Here is a 14,395-nt window from a genome sequence, read left to right as displayed (position 1 = left end):
TCCTTTTTTAGCCATCCCTACCTGGAAACCTAGGTGGAGGTAGTTAAAAGCCTGGTCAGGCTTGGGTGAACGTATTTCCACCCCTACGCAGGTTGAGGGGAATGAATACAACAATTTAAAGGCACCCTTTCTTTGTTTACTTAAGCGCGCTTTCACTCTTGTCATTTCTTGTAGGCTTTGAACCGGCCTCGACGTATGTTGTTCAAGTCTAGCACAGATTAAGTCCAGTACTCCAGTCCTAGTGTCTTCGGGCGTGAAGAGGCCTAAGTAAAAAAAACAGAGGGGTCCATAGACATTCCAAACTCCTTAAGCGCCCATGACGAACTAACTAAATTACCATCCTAACCAAAGCACTTCCAGTTCTTACTTCCTACCTTGCGTCACAAGTCGAACCAAAGGAGCGCGCGAGAGAGTTTTCTTTGAGCAGAAGAAACTTGAGAGCAATTATTTAAGAATCAGGTTTGTTTATTACTCCAGATCTTCGTTACTTTCTCATTTGTTTTCTCAATATAAGTTCAAATCACTCTCCGATCTTCGCTTCCTCTCTTCCTTCGTTTTAGGGTTTATCTTTTTCTGCAGATCTCCGAGGATCCAATCAAATTGAACATGTTTCTTACCAGGTGAAGAAATTTTCTTCATATCTAGGGTTTTAGTTACTGAGTAAACATTTATGTTCTTCAAATTTATGTTTTTTTGATCTTAGTCGTTCTTGTTTGCTTGTTAAAGGACCGAGTATGATAGAGGTGTTAACACTTTCTCACCTGAAGGTCGTCTTTTTCAAGTTGAATATGCCATTGAGGCAATCAAGGTATATTCCCCCATTGTGGGTTTTTTTTTCTTCTTTTCAGTAATCTCTCTCTCTCTCTCTCTATATATATATATATATATATATCTCAATCTGAGTTTGGGTTTGTCTGTTGCAGTTGGGTTCAACTGCAATAGGGTTGAAGACCAAGGAGGGAGTTGTGCTTGCAGTTGAGAAGCGTATCACTTCACCATTACTGGTTTGTTTTGCTACTTTGTCTGTGAATTTTCCTCTGGTTTCTTATGCTGGACAATCAGATATACCTAGATAAGTGCTTTTAGGTTGTCTTCTTTAGTTTGAGATATGTATGATTGATTACTTTCTTTGATATTTCGGTTTATATTAGTCAGATATTCTTACGATTCGAATATGTGGATTGATCATGATGCCATTTAGATGCTTTAAAACAAGTCAAAACTATAAGTTGTGATAACAACCGGGTCTTAATCTTATTTCTTCGTTGATAAAACCAGGAACCTAGTAGTGTCGAAAAAATTATGGAAATTGATGAGCACATTGGGTGTGCAATGAGTGGATTAATTGCTGATGCCCGCACTCTTGTCGAACATGCACGAGTTGAAACACAGGTACTGTCTTTAACTGATTCCTTGTACACCTTATTGTTTCCGAAGTATTCTGCTCTTCCCAGTTACTGAATTTGAGGATTTTCCCTTTTTCAGAACCACAAGTTTTCGTATGGTGAACCAATGACTGTTGAGTCCACTACACAAGCTCTGTGTGATCTTGCCTTACGATTTGGTGAAGGCGATGAAGAATCCATGGTACATTTAATATCTCATTCTTTTGGTCTCTACATGCTTCATCTTGTCTCAAATTCTTACGTGCTTCTTGGATGTTGCAAATGCTAGATAATGGCCTTAAGTTTCTGATTATGATTTTTGTTTGCCACAGTCCCGCCCTTTTGGTGTATCACTTCTCATTGCTGGTCATGATGAGAATGGGCCTAGCTTGTAAGTTCTTTTTCCTGGTTATTGTAAATTTTCTTTGTGAAGATATAATTAATCTTCTAGTGTGAGAGAGGGAGAGAGTAGTCTGCCAACTTTTATGAACTTATGGTCATGATTACTGTTTTTTTTTTCTCTGAACTCTTCTACTAAAATTCATTAGTTGCTAAGAAAGGAAAATTCATAGAAGATAATTAGTTTGGACATCCCAACGAATTGGAGCTCGACTTTTGTAGTATTCCCCATGAATAAATGCTTACGCTTGGTACGAAATTTGATATACATAACAGTTATTGTCCTAAACACAGATAGGAGGAATTTCTATACAGTTAATCGCCTTTTCCAGAAAAGAAACATTGTACTGCTAATGTGTCATACTCGTTATGTTTGTCTAGGTTACTGCTACTTTGAAAGTAATATTTAGTTTTAGTTTTCATAATTGTTGTTATGAGCTTTTTAAAAGAGAAAATCTGGTTTGCAGATACTACACAGATCCTTCTGGCACATTTTGGCAGTGCAACGCGAAAGCAATAGGTTCAGGCTCAGAAGGAGCAGACAGCTCTTTGCAGGAGCAATTTAACAAGGTACCTATGTATCTACGTCTTTATTTGTGTTCATCTTCTTTTTTGTGGATCATATCTTTTCAGATCTTCTATTTTCTGGAATGAATGATTTCGGACGTCATCATTAGCAATTTGAAGTGTCCCTGGCGAAGCTACGGGCATGGTTGAGTTCATATGTAGTAACTATACTCTCTCTGGGATGTCTTTTTGATTGAGTTAACTGTTTACTTTGCAGGAGATGACACTTCAAGAAGCCGAAACGGTAGCTCTATCAATCTTGAAGCAAGTGATGGAAGAGAAGGCAAGTATTCACTAGAAGAACCTGTTTATGGTTTTGAATCTATAGTCTAGTGACTCTATTCAATGTTCCAAGTATAATTTGTATATCTTACTTTTCCTTGGAACTGATCCACATATTTTGGGCTGTTTCAGGTGACTCCTAACAATGTTGATATTGCTAAGGTCGCTCCAACTTACCATCTCTATTCTCCTGCTGAGGTGGAAGCTGTCATTGGCCGCCTATAGTCTGATTAGCTTCTTGCAGTTAATTCCTCTTGCTTGCACCCTGAATTGGTACCACCTTTTGTAAGAACTTGTGCCTGAAAGTTTTTTTTTCACTACTTATATTGTTGGGATTTTGACCAAGGAACATATTTCTTCCTTTTTATTGAATTGCAATTAGGAGTGGAGTTCCTTCATTTTCAAACTTATTAAAATGGTCCAATATATCATCCTTTTACTACATTTCGATATACTTGATTGCCATGCATAGGGTTATTTAGACTTTAGGTAAAGAGCTTTTAAACTTTTATATTGACACCAACAAATTTACATTTGCCAACCGGTTATTACAGACACATTATTTATGGACTTGTCATTCATGACTTCTACACATAAATTCCTCGCATTCCTAGGTCGTATGAAATTCTATATGCGTCTTAAGGTAGATACAAGTAGAGATATTAGAACTACGGAAGATCATATTTCAAATGCACGGACCCTAAATATTAGATATATAAGCTACCCTAGAAGTCCAGAATCAAAGGAGACACCAGTAGCGGGTAACCACTGATCCCCGGAAATTAAACTGGCGACAGTGAACTGTGTTGCTTCTGCAGGAGTAAGCGACGGGTGATAACCCACCCAATTAACCCGTCCTGAAGTTGCTGCTCCAGGGCCTGAATTCATATATTCCCCGTAGTATATAGTTTTGGGTGCAGATCCTCCTGACCAAGGAAACCAACCTGAAGAAGCTATTGATTTATCCATGAAAGTCTGCATTATAACTGTTCTTGAATAAGCTTTCCATGGTCTACCAAGATAAGTTTGGATATTCGATGAAGCTAGGTCAGATGTGGCTGTGATCTTACAATTATGGATTGAAATTCCAGTGTTCTGATTTGGATCAGAGCGACCTTGTGCTGTAATGAAATTTTTCTCCTGAGAAGCCAAGGGTTTCCTGGGGAGGATATTACAGCTTTGGAAGACAACTGCTGCATTTCCAAATATGAAATCGACTGTGCCGTAAATATCAGTTTCTCTGAAGAATTGACGGTTTGAAAGTGTATATAAACTATCTTGATAACCCACTATTGAACATCGATAAAATACTGATTTGTCTGAACTGACTCGTAAGGCAACTGCTTGATGCTTGGCCGGTCCAGCCGTGTTCTGAAACGTTATGTCTCTTGCCATGAACCCATCGCCTGTGGCAGCTGAAAATGCAAAAGAAAAACAATTTCTATCAAGTCTTTTTACGTTTAAACCTTGGCTAGTGGGCCGGTCTTGTAGCCAGCAGGCATGGGTCTGATTGCCCTGGCTTCTCAGTTTATGTTAAAGGCCTCATCCAATTTAGAAAGTTTTCACTTATATTGTGCCTGTTTTGCTTTTCTTTCTCAAGTATCTACATGACTAAATCAGTTCACAAAAAAATCAATGAATTAATTCCTATATGACCCCCTACTTTGTGACCAGCTTCCTTTATGGCCCTTTTTTTTTTAGTAAATTCAAATATTGCCCACTATTTTCAGGTAAATGTCATTACTACCCTTCTTAATTCTAAATTTAAAACATTAACAAAAAGTTATTTCCACCTCACCCCTCTCTCTCTCCACCTCATCTCTCCCTCCAACTCACCTCTCTCTCTCTCCAACTCACCTCTCTCTCTCTCTCCAACTCAACCCTTTCTTCTCCGGCAAGGTGGCCGCCCGGAAAATTTTCCAGCTTCAAACCTAAAAAAAAAAAAAAACTCTCTCCTCTCTCTCTCTAATTTTTTATTTTAAATCTCTTCACTCTTTAAAAACTCCGGCGAAGGGGGTTTCCCTTCGCCGGAGGATCTGTTCACGAATAGATTTGTTCACGAATAGATCTGTTCGTGAACAATACCTGTTCGTGAACAATACCTGTTCGTGAACAGTAGATTCGGCGAAGGGAAACCCCCTTCGCCGGAGTTTTAGAGAGAGAGAGAGAGAGTGGAGAGATTTTTTTTTTTAGGTTTGAAGGTGGCCGCCCACCTTGCCGGAGAAGAAAGAGGTGAGTTGGAGAGAGAGAGAGGTGAGTTGGAGAGAGAGAGAGAGAGGTGAATTGGAGAGTGAGAGAGAGGGGTGAGGTGGAAATAACTTTTTTTTAATGTTTTAAATTTAGAATTAAGAAGGGTAGTAATGACATTTACTTGAAAATAGGGGGCCATATTTGAATTTACGAAAAAAAAAGGCCATAAAGGAAGCGGGTCACAAAGTAGGGGGGCCATATAGGAATTAACTCAAAATCAATCTAAATTAGCTTAGACGAGTCAGACCACACGAGTGAGACACAACAAACATCTTGAAATCTTTTTAGACTCAGTTTCACTAATTTTGAATTAGACATCAGATATGGGTTGGACAAAAACAAACAAGAAACAGATGGTAAGAAAACAAAAGATGGTAAGAAAACAAAAGGGTTCAATCCTATTCGGCTTTCAAAATTAAGAGAAGAGACTTCAAAAGTAAACCTAGTCAGCAATCCAGTGAGAGTTTTCATATGGTGGGTGATTTTGGGAAACAAGAAATTTATCCGGGTGCAAAATTTTGGGTGGAACAAAAAACATTTAGAACTTTTTGTTTCTCCCGAACAAACAAAGTCTTATACTTTTCAGCTTCTTCCCTTTCCACTACCACCATCAACTCCTGCGACCTCCACCACATATTCCGGCCAAACTTCCACTTTCTCTGGCGACACTCTTTTTCTCTCTATCTTCCCTTTTTTCTCTTCTTTTTCTTTCTCTCTCTATCTCCGACGAAGGGGGGAGCCGTGATCTGATTTTGAAACCAGATTCACGTCTGCTTTCGACCCAAACGAGCTCCGGCGAAGGGGTTCCACCTTCGCCGAAGATAGAGAAGAGAGAGAAAGAAGAGAGGGAGAAGAGATAGCAGAAAGATGAGATTCTGGTTATTTTCTCCGGCCGGTGACTACACTGACAACATAGAATAAAGAGGGTGTGTTTGGGGGAAATTTTTTACTTTTTATCCTTTGATATTTTATTCCCGGTATATTTTTCTTAAATTCCCAAATCACCCTTTTTTTCATATAAATCCTAGTATGCTGTTTTGGCTTCCATAACTTAACTAACTCTAATTGTATCCCTGAAATTAACAGAATTGTTATTGGTATGTTTAATTGCCTTTTTCTTTTTTCTTTTTCAGTGGTGTCTTTTTCCTTTTTATGGAATCCTACTGTGAAGAGGGCATGAACCTACCTAAATAGTTATTTTTGAATTTAGGCTGGTTCGTAATGACAATAAACCAGTAGGTGTTTTCTGAAAATAACGAAAAGGTGATAAAAAAAACTGTGAAAAAGTGATTTTAAAATCTGAAGAGGATTATTTCATCAAAAAAAAATCTGAAGAGGACAGAGAAAACCTTGAGGGGTGAAAGGGGGACAAGACTGAAACCAATAGATTAGATGGATAATAGCAATAGATGAAAGGTAAAATGAAAAGTAAACAAAGATGACTCAAAATAAACTACAAATCGCTAATATGAAAGTAATTATGCCAGAATAGAAAGACCGAAACTAGAGAAGTCTTTGTCATGGGATAAATGTATTTTCTTTTGTTTCTTTCAATCTTTTCTACATTGAAAGTACGAAAGAAGAAAAGTCATAGATAACGAAAATATTGAATAAAGACACAATTACTAAGACATGAGTTCTGCATGAAAAGAAAGGTCAGGGAGTCCGTATATTTTGTCACTTATCTTTGTTGTTAATCATGATAAAATAATGTCTAAACTAAGTGATAGACAAACTACTCGAAGAATAGACTGATGACCAAATTTGAAACGCAGCTCACAGAGTTAAGGATTCTTAGGACATTCACATGCCAAACTTTTTAAAATTGGCTGTGTTTAAATAAACTTTATTATAAATTTGATATAGGGATTAATATAGCCAATATGGGTCCATAGCTCAGTGGTAGAGCATTTGACTGCAGATCAAGAGGTCACCCGGTTGGGTCCTTTTTTTTGTATTCGGTTATACAAAATAATCTAACAAGTGAAACCTAGGCAGATTTGGGAGGAAATTTCAGAGAAATTTAGGTTAGATTCTCTCTCAAATCTGTCTAGATTTGTTTATTAAATTATAAGTTGTGTTGTTTCTATCTTATCGAAAGTAGCAGTCTCCAAATGACTCGAACCCGTTGGGCCCTTCTTTTTTTTCTTAATTATTTGGCAGTCATTTATGTTATTTCATTATACAAAATAATCTAGCAAGAGGAAATCTAGGTAAATTTGGGAAGAAATCTAATGGTGTGTTTGGTTGCAGGATTCCTAAGTGGGATTCCTATCAAAAGTGGGATTTGGTAGGAATCATGAATCCTTGGTCTGTTTGGCTACCAAGAATCATAGGACTCTTGAATCCTAAGGATTCCTAATTCCAAAATTTGTATTGGACCAAAATCCCACCCTACCCCCTAGGATTTGGTAGGATTTTGGATTAATAAACCTAAATTTCAAAATTAAAATCAACAAAAATTTATTTCCCATCTACAAAATCATTATTTTAAAAATCATTATTTTTTTCTAAAAAACATTTTTTTTGAATCATTATTTTTTCCAGAAATCATTATTTTTTTTTCAAAAATCATTATTTTTTTTCAAAAATCGTTATTTTTTCCAAAAATCACTATTTTTTTCGAAAATCATTATTTTTTTAAAAAATCATTTTTTTTGAATATTTTTTTCAAAAATCATTTTTTTTTCAAAAATCACTATTTTTGAAGAATAATTATTTTGTAAAAGGAATAACTGTTTTTTGAAAAATATAATGTTTTTTGAAAAAGAAATAAAGATTTTTGAAAAAAAATGAAAAAAATAATGATTTTGAAAAAAGAATCGAAAAAATAATGATTTTGAAATTTTTGTGAAAAAGAAATAGATTTCATAAAATTTCAGTTACCGGAAAAAAAAAAGGTTTCATGAAATTTCAGTTACCTAGAGACAATATTTGGATGAGATTTTGTTTTTGGGATATTATTAATGAATTTGAAGGATATTATTTTAATTAGAATCTTATTTTGTAAGAATCCAAATATAATAGACAAACAAACCAAAGGATTTTAAATGAAGGAATCAAGAATCCTAGAATTCTTATTGGTTACCAAACAAACCAAAAGAAACCATTTGGATTCATGAATCCGTGGAATCATGAATCCCAAGGACTCATGAATCCGTGGATTCATGGATTCATGAATCCTGCAACCAAACGCACCATAAGAGAAATTTGGGTTAGAATTCTCTATCAAATCTGTCTAGATTTCGTTATTAACTTATCAGTTGTCTTGTTTTTATCTTACCGAAAGTAGCAGTCCCCAAAAGTGTTGAACCATCTGCCTGATTTTTACTTCCAGTAATGATCGTTATGCCCTTACCGTCACCTACTAACATAACATTTTTCTGTGATGACGGAATATTGAGGTTCTCACTATAGGTCCCAGCTTTCACATGAATTACAGTCTTGCCATTACCCACCACAGGGACTGATGCAAGAGCCTCCTCTATAGTAGTATGTGTACCTGTTCCATCCTTAGCCACCACAGCATTGGCTAGAAGATCTTCACTAGAAGCTTCTAGAAGTTTCCTATCCGAGACCGATACCCACGTCGGAAAACTGTCAGTGGATAACAGTTTCCGATGCCCGCCGCCTCTCGAAGAACTCGGACTACTATCTTTTGTATCCATGACATGCTTATATAGAGCTAGTGAGTTACTAATGAATTTACTCACATTTTTAGCACTAGAATCCATTATGTATTTGTAGCTATATTTTTTGTTTTCAAGTCCATCCATACATGTTTCTTGATTTGTAAGAGCTGTGCTTAACCATGTTTGGATATCATCCGGATCATTTGAGGTTGTTTTAGGGTTTAGAATATTATCAAGTTTGAGTAAAATATCATCAAGAAGTTCCATGCAGTCTTCCATGGCAGGAAATGAAATTAAGGTTTGATCAAGTTGTGTGTTTATCATAGGATGGAGCAACTTTTCGGCTAGGGATCGAGTTGAATGGGCGTGGGCCATGGTGAACTTGATAGAGAGATCGAAAAGCTCTTTAGGAGTTTTAGAATGAACATTTTCTATTGATAAGAGCATTGACTCACATGAGTCCATGTGAAGTGTGTCTTTGCAATATGTAGAGGTTTTAGAAAATACCATTGAGGTTTCATGAGATGGAGATGAGTTTGGGGTAGTTTCTATTTTGGTCATTAATGATGAAAGAGCAAGAAGCAAAACCAATAAAATGTAGTGTTTCTTTATTTGAAAGCTAAGATGGTTTAGTAAGCTTAGCCTTCCACACAAATTTGAGCAAGAGATTGCCATAATGAAGAGAGAGAGAGAGAGAGAGAGAGAGAGAGAGAGAGAGAGAATAGTATGGATACTGCAAGATGGATGAGTACTTAGGAGTATATATATGCAAAATGAGTAGGAAACTACATAGGTAACTCACTAGGGAGAAGGTCACCTTCACTTTTTTCAACTTGAACCATCTATTTACTCCAATTAATTAACAAAGAAATCATTGATTATGATATATCACCCAATTGATACCTACTTTTTTTTTTTCATTAACATCATTTTTGGGATTGTATTACTCTTGAAATATACACATGCACATGTGCTAGTTAGATCTTTCTAATACTCTTAATTATAAATTAAAAGAAGGGAAATGATAGAGTGACTTAGAAATTGGTACTTAGAGGGTGACATATTTCCTCATTTAGAAACAAAAGCGGTCCCCACCATAGTCAAACTTTGAAAAAACCTTGTCTTTTAATGATTCTACATCAGCTGGGCATTAAAATGCCCAAAAATTTGGGCACTCTAGCATCTCCCTTAAAAGAATTAGTTTACATTTCATGAACATCCAAGTCAAATATTAATTCTTTCTTTATGCTATTCTAACACGCTCCTTGATGTGTATATCGTCCTTTGAGCCTACCACACGTCTCATTGTTAAATGAGGTAAGACCCTAGGATATTGTGAACCTAATTTTGGTACTATTTATTTTTAAAGTTTCAACTCAATATTAAATATCAATTAGTGAAACAACCATGAACATTATTTACTTGGTTGCTTTATTAGATTGTGATACTTCTTTTGTATATTTATCTATCCATATAGGATATATGTGGTTCTCACGAATCTCAATACATAAAGATATAAATACCAAATTACTTTGGTTAACAAATATAATTGCTAACAACTGATAGTCCAGTTGGTAAGTGCATCTACTTCGCAATGCGGAGGTCGAAATGCAAATTCAGAAATGTTGAACTTCGGTATAAATAAAGTGTATCGATGTATTAATGCCTTTGTAATGACTATTTAGTTACTTGGACATAAATCTCTTATGGATCACAACTATTTAACGGTTGTCCACAATTAGGAAGTTGAACGTGATCAGTAGGATCCTACCGTATGTCTAAAAATGACCCAAAACAAGAATCATGCAGATCATTGATTACGTTCTTTAAGACCTTCTAAAGGTTGCTCAAAGCACGCCCAAGGAGATGATTGCGCTGTCCAATTCTTTTTGCCAGGTCGAACGAGAATCTTCAGATCGAGATGATTCCTTGTTTGCATTTCACCCTCCAAATTTCAAAGTTGGATATCTCATTCATGAATCAAATTTAAGTGTGAGCTCTAAACTTAAGATCTTGACATGGCGAATACGATGACACGTCTCATTTCTAAGTTCGACGAGTTGAACCGATCTCAAATTTACTCTAATTCCACCGTGGAACTCTAATATATTTTCAGCGGCGCGTGTATCTTAGCCTATATTGTGTCTGAGATAGATTTTAGTTCCACCGTCCCATAAATAAACAACAAGCTTAGAGAAAAGGTACAACCAGTAGACATGTTTCAAATATATATAGAACCTAAACGGACTAGTTTACCATATATTAGATGCTATTTGGGTTGAGCTTTATATCTTTAAATCTCATAATGTATGTTAATGATTGTACAATCTGTGTTTGGTGAGAACGAATATTTCAATGATCTCAATTCTGTGGGTAAGTTTGGAAGGTGTAATCTTAACTACTGAAGATAAATTTAGGAGATATAATCTCAACTGTTAGAGATAAATTTGAGAGATGTAATCTTAATTTTTATAGACAGGGACGAAACTAGATGTCAAAATCAAGGGAGCCAAAATGTACATGAGCATTTAATTTTTTTTTTTTTTTTCTAGTTTGTTTTTTACTAGAACTACCTAAGTTATTGATACAAACTACTTGCGTTAATTCACTTAAAACTTTATCAATTTCAAGATGTTAATTAAGTTATTACTATCGCAGCGGCTGTTCCCCGATACCAAATGCAGTGCTTTGCCCTTCCTAAAGGCATTAGTGACAGCATTGAGTCCATTCAGAGGACTTTTTGGTGGGGAAAATCCAAAACCTTTCACACCATAAACTGGAATTCAATTTGCAAACCTCGTAATCAGGGTGGACTAGGTCTGCGCCTGCCTCAGCTCGATAATCAAGCTTTTCTGCATAAGCTCAATTGGCGCATTGTTAAAAATCCGGAAGCTATTTGGGTTCAAGTTCTCAAAGGTAAATACTTTCATAACTCTCCCCAACCAACACCGCCTAAGAATCATCATTCATGGACTTGGAAATCTATTTCCAAATACCATCATAATCTTGACAACCTTATTTTTTGGAATATTAATAAAGGTGAGCATATCCATATTTGGACTGACTATTGGATACCTAATCATCCACCTCCAATTACTAATGAAAGAGGATGCACTATCGAGATGGTTTCTCAACTCATTACGAATGGTACCTGGAACAATAATTTAATTAACATGTGTTTTAACAATGATATTTGCAGATCGATTCTTAGCATCAACCTTAATCCTAACGAAGAGGATAACGCCATATGGACACTGACCAAATCAGGTAATTTCTCTCTCAAATCCATGTATAATTTTCTTAGAAACCAAGCTATCTATAATAATCAGGCTCAGATGGACTGGTTCTTTATATGGAACATGAATACCATTCCTCGGATTAAATTATTCCTTTGGAAATGCTGCACCAATAGCCTACCAGTTAGAGCTAAGATTGAAAAATTCATTGACAATAATTACTCATGTGTTAATTGCAATGAAGAGGAGACCCTTGATCATGTAATGCTGCATTGCTCCTTTGCTAAAGCAATATGGTTCCATTTTAATATTAGAACGGACACGATCATTACTACCACCCAGTGGATTCAACATTGGAAATCGCTAGATGAGCATAATATCAACCTTTATGCAAAAATCTTATGGCTCCTGTGAAAAGCCAGATGCGAAAACTGCTTTACTACGAACAAACAAAACCCTTTACAGATTATAGAGAGGATTATGAACACCTCAACGACACCTCTCAAAACCGAATCCAGTACGATCAAGAAAGGTAAGGAAAAAACCATTACCCAAACATGGAGACCTCCATCGACACCATATATGAAGGTGAATGTGGATGCTTCTTTTTTAAATATTAAAGAACCGGCGGGAATTGGTTACATCATCCGTGACGCAGAGGCTAATTACATAATAGCGGTAACAGACACAGTTCGAGGACAACATGCGGAAGAATGCGAAAGCTTAGCAATATTATCCAGTCTAAAAGAGGCATTGCAACTCCAAATTCAATATGTACACATAGAGAGCGATAATCAAGCTATAATCTTAGCGCTTAATGGCAAGGGAGGAAATCTGCACTGGCAAACTCAGAGTATCATTCATCAGATAAACGACATCAAAGATAGCTTTATAGGCACTATATTTACGCATATATCTCGTAATTGTAACACTTATGCTGATGCTTTAGCTAAATGGGGACGTACTCATGGCCAAAAGAAAATATGGCAAGACGTTCTTTCTTTATTTTCGGATTTCTAGTAAGTTGTAATAGACTCTTTTGTTTAATGCTAGTTTATTTCATCAAAAAAAAAAAAATTAAGTTATTACTATTCAATGGATTTTCCACAAACAATTGTTTTTACGTTATAAACAATAAATTTTCATATAATTGGAAACTAAATCTTATACCTAAATTCTCGAATTTTTATATTGGACTAGGGTATATCCCGTGCCCTAGGGCACGGACACTTGTATCAATCAAATGTTACGAAATTTATTAGTTATCATTTTATTGAGAGAGAGAGAATTTTATTAGTTATTATTTTTTTTGTATTACTTTTTTTTTGTTTCTTTTTTCTTAAATAGTTATTATTTTATTAAAAGAAAGAGATTTTTATTTCTTTTTTTAACCCTTGAAATTTATTTTTTTTCTTGTCTTTTTTTTATATAATAGATTTAATGTTGGCTACCTGCTAGTGTTTTAACATGGTAAGAATTTATGAATATAGACTAAATATTTTGTTAATTGAAAAAATTTATCGAATCGAACACAATTGCAATATTTAGGTCGAAGTGGTACCCATGATGATTAAAATAACTTCTCCACCTCAGCTCTCTCTCTCTCTCCACCTCACTTCTCTCTCTCTGCCACCTCATCGTCTTCACCGGTGAAGGTCACCGGCCGGCCAATTTCCGGCCGGCGACCTTCAACCATAAAAAAAAAAAAAAAAAAAAAAAAAAAATTTCCTTCTCTCTCTAGATCAGATCTAGAGAGAGAAGAGACCTCCATTGGAGGTCTGTTCCGACCTTCAATGGGTCTGTTCCAGACCTCCATTGGAGGTCCGAACAGACCCATTGAAGGTCTGTTGGGACCTCCAATGGAGGTCTCCTCTCTCTAGATCAGATCTAGAGAGAGAAGGAAAAAAAAAAAAATTATGGTTGAAGGTCGCCGGCCGAAAATTGGCCGGCCGGCGACCTTCACCGGTGAAGACGATGAGGAGGCGAATACATGAGGTGTTAGAAAATATTCCCCATAAAATATATTTCCCCGGAAAATTTTCAAAATTCTACATATTCCCTTTAAAATTTCACACCCCGGAAACTATTTAGCTTTCCCCAAAGCGCTGGCTATTGGATAATAATGGTCTGGTCCTCTTAATTAACCACACTCAAACATATATACATTATCTATATTGCCCCTAACAGACAATTTGCCTCCCAGTATAGACATAACTATGTTGAGTAAAGAGGGGCCATAACTCCCCATTGGTCTCAACATAGATCCATCTCTGTTTGTAGATAAGTATGAAAAATGTAATCTTATGTTATAGGATGGTACGGACCAGCATTCCGGACTGCTAGTGATATTGTCCGCTTTGACACACTTAGGCCTTGCAGTTTTAAAAGGCCTCACTAAGGAAGGGTGTTTAACCTCAGAGGAGCACCACACTCTTGTCTCCCACCAATGTGGGATTGCTTTACACCACACCCTCTCAAGACCAAATCATAGTAGAGCGAATTGTGCTGATAACGTGTTATAGAATGGTGTGGACCAGCCTTCCGGACTGCTAGTGATACTGTCCGCTTTGACACAGCTAGGCCTCACAGTTTTACAAGACCTCACTAGGGAAGGGTGCTTAACCTTTTAAAAGGAGCACCACAC

At 36.2% G+C, this 14,395-nt stretch overlaps 3 protein-coding genes across 4 annotated transcripts; 2 read left to right on the top strand and 1 right to left on the bottom strand.

Moving 5' to 3' along the window:
* Positions 1–258: 258 nt before the first annotated feature.
* Positions 259–3,075, top strand: LOC147531858 (proteasome subunit alpha type-5). Of its 2 annotated transcripts, none has more exons than XM_086645875.1 (10): positions 259–459; positions 561–620; positions 727–808; positions 924–1,004; positions 1,279–1,392; positions 1,486–1,587; positions 1,718–1,776; positions 2,252–2,354; positions 2,569–2,634; positions 2,766–3,075. In XM_086645875.1, the coding sequence occupies exons 2-10, from the start codon at positions 607–609 to the stop codon at positions 2,856–2,858; spliced, it is 714 nt and encodes a 237-aa protein (XP_086502001.1). In that variant the 5' UTR covers positions 259–459; positions 561–606; the 3' UTR covers positions 2,859–3,075. The 2 variants fall into 2 exon arrangements, with proteins under 2 accessions (XP_086502001.1, XP_086502000.1); XM_086645874.1 differs by having other exon boundaries at positions 261–459; positions 580–620.
* A 42-nt stretch (positions 3,076–3,117) lies between these two features.
* PME61 (pectin methylesterase 61) lies at positions 3,118–9,336 on the bottom strand. Its single transcript, XM_086645873.1, has 2 exons — positions 8,167–9,336; positions 3,118–4,048 (listed from the first exon to the last, which is right to left on the bottom strand). The coding sequence occupies exons 1-2, from the start codon at positions 9,188–9,190 to the stop codon at positions 3,354–3,356; spliced, it is 1,719 nt and encodes a 572-aa protein (XP_086501999.1). The 5' UTR covers positions 9,191–9,336; the 3' UTR covers positions 3,118–3,353.
* A 2,997-nt stretch (positions 9,337–12,333) lies between these two features.
* LOC147531856 (uncharacterized) lies at positions 12,334–12,771 on the top strand. Its single transcript, XM_086649847.1, has one exon. It carries the CDS (start codon positions 12,334–12,336, stop codon positions 12,769–12,771), a length of 438 nt encoding a protein of 145 aa, XP_086505973.1.
* The last annotated feature ends 1,624 nt before the right edge of the window (positions 12,772–14,395 follow it).

This window comes from Eschscholzia californica, unplaced genomic scaffold (genome assembly GCF_041429995.1).
Source record: "Eschscholzia californica isolate CP2 unplaced genomic scaffold, dmEscCali1.0.p SCAF_6, whole genome shotgun sequence".
NCBI lineage: Eukaryota > Viridiplantae > Streptophyta > Magnoliopsida > Ranunculales > Papaveraceae > Eschscholzia > Eschscholzia californica.
Note: the sequence above shows the minus strand (reverse complement) of the source record. Positions and strands in the feature narration are given on the sequence as shown.

Excerpts from the sequence above, each read along its gene's own strand:
- LOC147531858 (XM_086645875.1), top strand. Across the intron at positions 1,393-1,485 it reads ATGCACGAGTTGAAACACAG|AACCACAAGTTTTCGTATGG; the intron begins GTACTGTCTTTA and ends TCCCTTTTTCAG. Across the intron at positions 1,777-2,251 it reads GATGAGAATGGGCCTAGCTT|ATACTACACAGATCCTTCTG; the intron begins GTAAGTTCTTTT and ends TCTGGTTTGCAG.
- PME61 (XM_086645873.1), bottom strand. The coding sequence starts at position 9,190 with ATGGCAATCTCTTGCTCAAATTTGTGTGGAAGGCTAAGCTTACTAAAC. Across the intron at positions 4,049-8,166 it reads TTTGGGGACTGCTACTTTCG|CTGCCACAGGCGATGGGTTC; the intron begins GTAAGATAAAAA and ends TTGCATTTTCAG.
- LOC147531856 (XM_086649847.1), top strand. The coding sequence starts at position 12,334 with ATGAAGGTGAATGTGGATGCTTCTTTTTTAAATATTAAAGAACCGGCG.